General features: G+C 39.8%; 1 protein-coding gene across 1 annotated transcript; it reads right to left on the bottom strand.

The window, feature by feature from the left end:
* Positions 1-2,052: 2,052 nt before the first annotated feature.
* Positions 2,053-3,051, bottom strand: LOC123515878 (membrane-associated tyrosine- and threonine-specific cdc2-inhibitory kinase-like). The gene has a single exon (XM_045274762.1). The coding sequence runs from the start codon at positions 3,049-3,051 to the stop codon at positions 2,053-2,055; it is 999 nt and encodes a 332-aa protein (XP_045130697.1).
* Between the last annotated feature and the right edge of the window lie 8,083 nt (positions 3,052-11,134).

Below are 11,134 nucleotides of genomic sequence, written 5' to 3'. Positions count from 1 at the left end.
ACCAAGACCGCGTCTCCTCAACCTGCTTCTACGTGCATTGGTTCTACCACTAACCATGAACGCATCCATGCACGCTTTTTGGCTTGTTTAGCTCCTCTAAGTTTCGTAATACACACTATTACGTTCAGAGCAGCGTATCTTTGCCGCAGCGTGGCCTCCATGTTTGTGTTTACATTGTGTTGGCGGGAAGTGACGACGGAAAGTGACGACGAAACACCGTTTGTGTGTGACAGGCCGCATCCAAAATATTGTCGATTTTTTGAAGAACGACGGAAAAAGTAGACGGAAAAAGTGCTAGTGTGACACCGCCTTTAGCTTGTCGCTTCTCAGTCTTTATAGGGTGAGTTGACCGCTCCACCGGCACTGCTTCACTGGCCCGTTTAATACTTCCAGTGCTATAGTCTGACCGGGCTTAATTTACGGCTGTGGTGGGGCGAGGGTAGCTCTACAGTGCTGCCACGTTTCCAAAAAATGCGATGTGAAATGGAAGTTATTGGTGTACAAGGCATCGCGAATACCATCAATTCAGATGTATAAAATTTCGACTTGTGTATATAGATGGCTGAATCAACAGTAACTATCATATGCATAAAAAACTATATAGTACCATACAAACATGGCATACATATTCAACTGTTGCTGATATCAACTGTAGTAACTTATAATGGTACTTAGCGTATGTTTAGGGTGTGTAATAATATCAGCGTTACAGATATAAGATAATGAGCATGAAAAAAAAAGAAATAATCTATTATCCAAAGTAAAAAAAAAAAAAAATAGTAGAAGTCTTGTGAGTGGCGGCAATACTGATGAACCCAGCCTGGCCAGGCCGAATAGCCTCACCTTGTAGTACCAGATGTTGCTATAATTATAAGATAAAATGCTCACATTTACTGGCTTTTACAGTAATTTCAAGGGTGAGGCATAATCGCATTCATAATTCGTAAGCCAAGCTAATGTGTAGTTTCTATTTTTACAAAATAGTAGGTATATGCCAATACCTAAGTGAAAAAAAAAAAAGCATTATTCACTTGCGAGCGGCAACTCTTCCACACCCAGCTGGTGGCCTTGACACATTGTGGTGGCGACGTGACTGACCTCGTGCCACTCACTTATATATATATATATATATATATATATATATATATATATATATATATATATATATATATATATATATATATATATATATATATATATATAATTATAAATGACTTACTAAAGAATCAAAGGTAAGCAGAGAGAGAGAGAGAGAGAGAGAGAGAGAGAGAGAGAGAGAGAGAGAGAGAGAGAGAGAGAGAGAGAGAGAGAGAGAGAGAACAACAGTAGTGAAAACGTACAGAGACGCTCCCCCCCCACGGCCGTAAATTAAGGCTGGTCAGACTATAGTCAAGTTTTCCAATTATCATCTGCAACTTTAGATAGATTCATCTTGGTACTACGGTAACAAGTGGAGTTTAGCAAAGATTGAATTGAATTTAAATAGATTATGTGTATCCAAGATTCATTAATGTTCTCAGTATCAATACAAGACCACCATAAGAGATAAGAGTAAAGGGTTACACTGTTTCCTTACTGAGGTTTGAATCATCACAATACCTGCCCTTATCACTTCACTGGGGCATCCCGTCCCAGGTCTCCTTAAATCCACACTTAGTCCATCCTCCACACTGAGACCCCACGACCACATCATGATGCTCGCTTCGCCGAGGCCCAGTCCCTTGCCATTATCATCATCATCATCATCAACATCATTTTTATCATTATTATTGTCTTTGTTCTTGTTGTTTTTATAAGTAATATAAATATTTAACATTATTATTATTATTATCATTATTATTATTATTATTATTATTATTATTATTATTATTATCATCATTATTATTACTTCATAGCCGGATATGAACTGTAAATTTAGAATTTTTAAGATTAATGAAAAGAGATAGAAACTGAAATGTTGATGAGTTAAATCAGGCTTACAGGCTGGTCAGTCATGCAGGAAATATTTGCTTTAAAAATATCCGCCTCGCGCCAATATAGGCCACCTCTGTTTCATTTTGCTAGATTGCTGAAGGCATCCTCCAACTGTAAGAAGGATGGCCGCTGGGAGTCAGGACCCATCGCGAGAGTAGCCAGCCTCTGGATATGTCTCGCCGTTGTCGGAAAACTGAAGAGAATGACTCGCATGAGGTAACCCATGGAGTACATGTCCGTGGCCTCCGAGCATGTCTTCTCGTGCCGCATGAGTTCAGGGTCGTAAAATGGTTTGATCTTTCCCTTCCTCGCGATCCGGAAAGGATAACAGCCGTAACGTGACATCAACCCGAAGTCAATCAGAGTGACAGTAAAACTCGTTTTGTTTCCCGGTTCCACCATAACATTGTTTAATTTGATATCATTGTGACACAGGCCGCGTTGGTGGATCTTGGCCAGCACGCCAGACAAGTCTTGCAGCACGCGGAGCAGTAACTTCTCCGAGGGCATCCGAGTCCTGAGACGGATGCACTTAGCGAGCGTGCAGTTGCCATGCATGGTCATGATGAAGGCGTCAGGCTGCAGACTGACCCCCACTACGCGCGGAACGCCCTTCACATCACCCAGGCACGCCAACATTTCACACTCCTTTAAATTATATTCGTGGCATCTTATTCCTTTGGCAACCTTTATACAGATAGGATAGTTTACGTCTGCTAGTTGGATCTGGAACACCTTACCGTAGGTGCCTTCCCCGAGTAGGTTACTTAACTTGAATTGACTATGGACAAGCCGCGCCTCCACCGCCTGAAGGCCGATAGCCTCTACCCTGCGTAGCCAGATCCATGTCTGCTCGTCGTTTGCAGTTGACGTCGTTTCTCTAGCTACCCTCTTTAGCATTTCCAGCGTGACTGTTATGGGTGAGGAGGTGGAGTCATGTCTGGTCGGAGAGTAGGAGAACGAAGTGTGGAGCACCGCCCTCGGGGCGGTGGACCTCCACCAGGTGACCCAGCAGTACACCCATAGCAGGGACCAGACGCCGGTCCACAACAGCATGCCATCAAACCATTGTTCCATCAGCTAAACAAAAAATAAACTGTTTTACATGGACATGAATTTGATTTTTATAATTTTTATCTGTTGTATTACTATTCTGTTTCTTCTTGGTAACGTGGATATCTTGAGGTGCGACCTATGTGTTGTGCGTCCTAATTTACATTTTGTGGTAATGAGGATAACTATCATCATTATCATCATCAGTCAGTAAAAATTTTGCTGCCAGAATGGTCGGAATATGGAGTTTTTTCGCAACTGTATACTGCCCGCCTTGGATGACGCTCGGCTATAACCCTAAAACTAACCACAAGATTTTCTCGAAAATACTCTCATTGTGATTCCCGCACAAAGATTCACAGATGGATATCGATGAGGAACCTGACACAATCTAACCTTATCCCGAAGTGGCGGGGTTCGCTCAACCTAGGACCTTCCTGGCCTCTTGGATCACCTCGCACCTTATTACATCAGGAATGAATAACGAGCACATCATGCATATTTTCTTCCATTCTCCCCCCCCATCTCTGTCTCTCTCTCTCTCTCTCTCTCTCTCTGGAAAAAGCTTTAAAACTATCAGCAGGTGACGGTCCTAACCCACGGTGCAAATGGGTTCCAGTCCAGCTTAGTCTGTTAGTGGCAAAGTGGAGGGCAGCAAGGAAAGAGGCATCAGCTGCATGGTGGAGGTCGTGACGGGGTGGTGATGAAAGAACCAACTGTGTGCGCCCGACTTTATATTGTACATATTTTTGTTTTCTACTGTCTCTTTCTTTTTCTCCTCTTTCTTGTGATTTAGTGGCGGTATTAGTATAAGATTCACTCATTATGATCTGTTTTGTCTTTTTTTTCAGTTATTGTTTATTTGAATATTTATTTATTTTCTTTTCTATCCATGTTTATCATTTCTTAGAGTGGTTTTTTTCTTTCTTTCTTTTTATGTAAGAGGGAAAAGCTGGCCAAGGGCAACATAAAACGAAATAAGGTCCACTTAGTTGCTAGTTATCATTCTAAGTTTATTTGTAAGAAACATCGTATATATGTGTATTATAGTTTTCGGTTTTCTTTCTTTTTTTCCTGTCTTTCGTTCGTTCGTTCGTTCCTTTCTTTTCTTTTCTTTTTCTTTTAATTTTGTGTTTCCATCATTCCTTCCGCCATGATTTCTTCTACATCATCCTCAGTGCGCCACATCACAGTTATGGATTCCGTTTTTATATCTTTCACCTGCCTCCCCCAGCCAGCAGCTCTGTATTCTACCTATGTCCACCTTTATCCACCTCGAACTTGCCTCCGTACACTGTCCAACTCAAACATTCCATTGCTATATAGTTACTGAGGCGTTTTTACAGCAGATGGCGTTCCGTTGTGTGCCGAGGGAGTCAGAAGGGAGAGAGCGGAGAGTCACAGATTGGAACACAGGTACGCGTCTCTTAACTAAATGTAAACTCTAGAACTTATTCCGATTCAACTTTTCCAACTTGCCTGTGCCTTACACGGTTTGAAGGGCGGAGGATCAATACGACTCCGGAAATAAATTGGTATTGGAACTTTTTTCTGTTTAATTTTTTTTTATTTAATTTTTTTATATACATTTTTTTTTTTGAGAGTTGCAATTAAGTTAAGTACCTTTATTTGTCATTTTTGTAAGTTATGCTCAGTCGATTCTACTCTTGTTTCTATTGATTTTGAAGGAATGAAGCAGCTTTTTTTTTTCATTCATTTTGAAGGGATTAAGCAATATTTGTATTAATTTTGAAGGAATTAAGCATTTTCTTATATAAGTTTTGAACAGATTACATTTATTTTTCTATTTATTGTACATTAATATAGCTACTCATTTGTATTCATTCATTTAACTCTTGGTCGGCTTCGTTCACTCATACAAATGATTCCCATCTGCAGCTTCGTAGCGTTCGTAGTTCTTTGCTTAACATGCCCAGTATTCTCCAGCTTTTCATGTTGACTATATTCTTCTCTTGTTGGAGATTGTTGGGGCTTTCAAGGATGTGTTTGTAATTCTAATGGTCAATTAACGAGGCCTATGAAGGTAATTCTCACGAGAGCCGGCAGCGGTTCATAATAAGTAGGCTCTGAAACAGTTGGCAAACCTGAACGGCTGTTTTTTTTATATTTGAACTCATGCACTTATTGTCATTATTTTTTCACTATACGCAATCTGACATAAAAGGCACTCACGATATAACTTTACTTGAGAGAGAGAGAGAGAGAGAGAGAGAGAGAGAGAGAGAGAGAGAGAGATCCTGGTCGAACTATACCAATAAAGTCATGAAGAATTATTGCGTCATAAGTGAAACAACTAATACTGGAATGAAGGAACTGATAATCATTACCTCGAAAAGTACAGAAACATCGACTTGGTTCACTGGATCTGTAATGCAAATGTGTGTGTGTGTGTGTGTGTGTGTGTGTGTGTGTGTGTGTGTGTGTGTCGAGCAATCATAATTCATTCGCAGCAAACCGCCAAACACGGGGAACAAGCGAATTTAAGTAATTAATTACGTGAAAGTAACTAACCAATACTAGCACATACACGCGCACCTCTATCATCACCACACGAGGTTACACAGTACGTAGTTTCTTGCAAGCAAATATTGAATGGCGAATACACTTAGGAACTGCACATGTAACAGTGAAAGAAAGAGCAATAACAATATTCCTTACAGTCAGGCAACTGTGATCACGTGAATCCTATGTTATCACTGTTCACACACGATTCCTACATCCTTCCCATTTTCCCTTCCGCAGTTTTCGCTTGCGTGTGTGTAGGGCTTCGGAAACATGACAAAAATGACACAAGGAAGAAAATAGCAGTAGATCGAATATCAAAACCACATCGTGAACCAGTAGTCATCAGCTGTTAGGAGGGGAGGAAGAGACTAGGGATTAGGGAAGGACCAAGTGGAGAAGTAATGATGGAGTACCTTCAGAGAGAGGTATGTATATACAGGCAACATTGAGATTCAAGGCTGAATTAGAACGAATGAATGATGCAAAAATAGTTAGGAAGGTGTTTTTGTGGAATGTTAGCAGTAGCAGGTGAGAGAAGAAGTGTGTCAGGATGGTAGTTTAGAATGTGTTGGAAACTAGGTAGGAGTTTTCAACGGGTTAAGGGAAGGCATGTTGAGAGTGACTACTAGACTGCAGTGGTTCCCAAACTGGAGGAAATTTTCCCCTGGGGGAAAATTTGAAGCTACCAGGGGAGAAATAATTACACTACCTACTAACTAAAAAAATCTCTCTCTGTGGCTATGCTTAGTTGTTACTAACTGCTTTCTATCCACTTTACTCTGTAACTATAAGTTTATCAGTACATTTGTACATTTGAAAAATAAATCAGTAAATAGTCTCAGTGTGTTTTAACTCATACACATGAAGGGGGAAATCTGGATGGTTAAACTGGGTGCAGGGGGAAATGACAGGAAAAAGTTTGGCAACCACTGGACTAGAGCATGATTGTTAGAATATGAGACGGATTAGAATGGGATATAACTTGTAAGGAAGTGAAAGAGCGAGATAGGCAAGATGGTGAAGTGCATGGGACTGAGTGAATGGAGGAATAAGATGGAACAGAAGAGTACTTTAGAGTGGTTATAGAGGGCAAGAGGCCCCAATGTATGAAATGCGGTATGATGGCAGCCTGGGTGGTGATCTCTACCAAGTTAGGACACAGTGTATGGATGTGAATGCAATGAGCTACAGATGGTCTGAGTCCCTCAGCAAAGCATGTCAGAAGTGTGACATGGGAGAGGGCGAGACGATGGAGCACGTGATGTTAAAGTATGTGAAGTATTATCAAAGAGGCATGAGATAATGCATATGGTGCCACGGTGGAGTAGACAGAAATAGAATGGATGGTGTTATTGCTGAGACTATGTGGAGTGACAGGTGAAAGGATGATTTAGATCTGAAGGAGTTCCTTGAGAGAATGTGGTGTGCTAGATGTAGGGATGAGTAGTATGAAAGATGGTGTCTGGTGTATGTTTTACCGTTTTTTTTCTTTATTTCTTTTCTTTTTCTTTTTTGTTTCCTACACGAGCTGCCGATAATAAGACCTACCTCAGAAGAATTCCTGAGCCACCTGTACCCTCAAGATCAAGATTAAGTGAAGAATTGCGGGAGCAGGTATTTGCCACGTCAGCACCACGCCACCATGGCCCTTCAATCGTCATTTGGCGGTCAGAGGTGTGTGCACGGTGGTCGTCTGACAGGTAAGAAGCTTCCTGTATTTGAAACTCTTGTGATATTGCATGTATCGGCTGGTGAACTTGGAATGTTAAGTAATCAGGTGTGGTGGGCCGTCCAGTAGTGGTGTTTCTTTTTTTATTCACTCTTTAAAGATGGCGAGGTGCTTTCCACCAGCAGAGAGGCTACAGATGACTTCACAGGTGACTTCCTTGGCGCATTTAGAGGACAGATCTGTGTTAGTTTTGTTGCATAAGTAAAATAAGTAGATGAAAGTGATTATAGTAATGGCTATAACTACTGCATGTTGTTAAGCACTGGGTATATCATATAAATCCGTTCTCATGTACACAATGCAACGATTCTGTTTGTTCTGAGCAGCGACTAAGGGTGGCATTTCAGTAGGGAGATTGTCCCACTACACCTTTTCTGGTCACCCTATCCCCTTTTATTTTTGCTTATTCCAGTCTCCCGTTTTCCATTTCCTCCTTTTATCTCCATGTTACTCGACTTTTACCTTTCTTAAATTCTTTCTTCTGTCTTCTTCCATGTGGCTCCGGAAACTGCGTCTCGCTGTTGTCACGGCTGTCTGCTTGTTAGGCAGATTTTACTCATATAATCTTGGAATTTTCCTGGTACGTTCTATTAATTCTGGTATGAAGGTACGTGTAATATACACTACGTTTTGTTCCGACACGTCCAGACAATGGTTTGCGATCTTAATCGGTGTGTGTGTGTGTGTGTGTGTTACCTAGATGTATTAACCTAGTTGAGATACAAGAAAAGAACCACACTAGGCTCGTGCTGCCCTGGCTCCCGATCTGTTTTTTTATGAAAACTTTCCTTAAATTTATGTATTAATTATTGCACACACCGTTTTATCATGAAGTTTGTTCCAAGCTGCGATACTTCTGTGAGGAAAGTTGTATTTGTCTCCTCTGCAATCACTCATTTTCAGTTACCTTTCGTGTCTTCTGGTACTTATATCAAGTTTCTCAAGATCATCTCTGTCTAGCTTCTCTGTCCCTTCCAATATCCTATATAGCTAGTGATCAAAATCAAATCACCTCTCCCCCTCCTTCCCCTAGTGTAGTTAGTCCTAGGTTCTTCAATCTCTCTTCATAACTATATTTTCTTAACATTTATAGGGATTTTTGTTGTAGCTTTCTGGATTCTTTCCAGTTTCCTGATCTGGTTTTTTCTTCTTCTTCTTCCACTAATGCTGCATACACCAAACACGGACGTATCATTGTTGTTAAGTTTTTTTTTTTTTATCTATCTTCATCAGTGTATGTAACTGCTACATTGATATTTCTCTCTCTCTCTCTCTCTCTCTCTCTCTCTCTCTCTCTCTCTCTCTCTCTCTCTCTCTCTCTCTCTCTCACGAACTTGTTTGGATTTTTTTCCCTTCAGCCCAAAAATTAAGATACATTTCCTCTCATTCACTGCGTCCCTCACTAAATTTTCCTTCTCCTGAATTACTTGTATAACAGTGTCCATTGTCTTTTCTTGTATCTGCTTCTTTACTACCTCTGGGAATTTAACTTTTTTTTTTTTTTTTTTTTCTAAGCATTTCTTAATTCCTCCAATTTGATCTCACCCATTCCATTTTACACTTTGTCCTCCACATCCTGTATTTTCTTCTGTAGCTAGGCTCTTTAAAGACACTTCATAATTGCAACTAGCTATTAGTATACCATTTTGTTTCTATGTATCCTCTTTCATCCCCTGGTTTATTTCTGTTACTTTCTCACATTCTTCTAGTCTCACTTTTAATTCATTGTTTTCTTTTATTAGCTTATCTTCTTTTTCCATGATACTTGAAATCACTTCCTTCATATATCTCATCTCCCTTTTCATGCTTATTATCTTTCTGGTATTACCTCTTTCCTCCCTAAATCCTGAAAATTCCTTGTCAGTGTTATCTTCACCCAATCTCCTCAGGCCAGTTGGTGTTTCAATAAATCTTGGGTTTTCTATACATGGCAAATGTTTTGAAACCATACATCTGGCTGCATCACCTACTTCTGCCTCTCCCTCCATTTTCATTCCAAAAGGACACCCAAATCTTGCTTATTTTGGAGACAGGACAACTCTATATAAAGTTTAGGTCTGCTTCCAATGCTTGTTGAAGTGTGTTCCTCTGGGAGCTCATTTGCAACACGTGCTCTCACCACGGCATTCTCTGTGTGTGTGTGTGTGTGTGTGTGTGTGTGTGTGTGTGTGTTATAGAATTAAATGGAATAAGATATATTTTTGCTTGAAGTAGTGTGAAGCAGTGTTATTGGTTAGAATGTAATTGTATAAAACTTTGCCATAATTCTTCTAATTATATAAATTGTTTGTTTTCAAATGCAACTATAGTAGGGTTTATATTTAATTGGTGCGTGAAACTGGCGTGAACAATTTTGGTTACATGCAGCTGGTGGCAACTTTATTAGCAGGGCATGCCTGGTTACTCATGGTTTTACCTTCAAGGTTTGGCAGTTGGGAGGTCAGATCACATCAGATCAAATTATATCATTCAGTTATATCTTACACAACAACACCAGACTTTGCAGTTGGTACCTACAACACTGTCTGGGAGGGAGTTCCAGTGATCATTGCACTTAATAATGAAAAATTTCCATCTTCATTCTGTGTAGATGTGTTGTTTGGCTAATTTAAATGTCTAGTTGTAATGACAAGAAGGATAGAGAATAGGTCAGGCACATAAATTCAAGATTGATTGTGGAAAATCTTACAGCATTCAATAAGATCAGCTCTCAAGAGTTTGCCTTGTACAGAACACAGATTCAGAGCCTTGAGGTAATCAGTATAGGATAGTTCTGCTTCTGCCAGGCTATCTGTGTGTTTGGTCAAGTGGTGCTGTGTATTTCCCAATTTCAGGGAGCAGCCTTTTTTCTCTAATTTTATTCATACTGTTCATTAATACCTTACTACAGATTCTGCTTCTTCCCATCCACTTCCACACATTTCATTTTTTAACCCATTTGGTCCAGCTGTTACTTTTCTTCAACTTATTTAGCTCCATCCTTATATCATCACTGTAAAGACTTCATTCTCTGCTGAGGTCTGTCATCTATTTCACCTTTTTAATACATCAAAATATTCTCTTGACTTGTTCTGGATTTTTTTCATAGTGAAGTCTCTCTCTCTCTCTCTCTCTCTCTCTCTCTCTCTCTCTCTCTCTCTCTCTCTCTCTCTCTCTCTCTCTCTCTCTCTCTCTCTCTCTCTCTCTCTCTCTCTCTCTCTCTCTCTTTTCGCTATTAGTATAATTTGTATAAACATTAAACAGAAATTTAGACAAATTTATAATTTATTTTTTTGCTCACTGCCACAAGAAGCCACAATACTGTTTCCAACAGTCCCCCACACCATACCTGCCTCTCCCCTGTTATAGGTGACACTGATTCATCCTTAGCTGTTAACCACTAATAGTATTACCCAACATCGTCTAAGTAAACTTTGCCTCTCCATAGCACATCAGTAGTTGTTCAGCAAAATCAGTAGATTAATAGGATTCACCTCTAAGCTGACAATGAATGCTCCTTTTATATTTCTCGCTATCATAAAAAGTCCAAGCAAACAATGAGTGCTTGGCATCACCGTAATAAATGTGTTAGTATACCTGGCACCACCATCAAAAATTTGGTTATGGTTATTGATTTGCCTGAATTATCTTGTGATTGGGTTAAAAGTAATTAAGATGTAGCCTATGCCACTCTTTGGATTAAGGAAGACACCTGTACCAAATTTCATCAGTTTTTCTCAGAAAAGCAGACACATCCACATACATACATACATACATACAACAGACAGACAGACAATGTGTTTTATTATAGATGATTACCTGTCTTTATAATTTTGTTTACAGGTACTCAATTTGTACTACATACATCCATGA

This window comes from Portunus trituberculatus, chromosome 40 (assembly GCF_017591435.1).
Source record: "Portunus trituberculatus isolate SZX2019 chromosome 40, ASM1759143v1, whole genome shotgun sequence".
NCBI lineage: Eukaryota > Metazoa > Arthropoda > Malacostraca > Decapoda > Portunidae > Portunus > Portunus trituberculatus.
The sequence above is the reverse complement of the archived record's forward strand: the minus strand, read 5'-3'. Positions and strand labels throughout refer to the sequence as shown.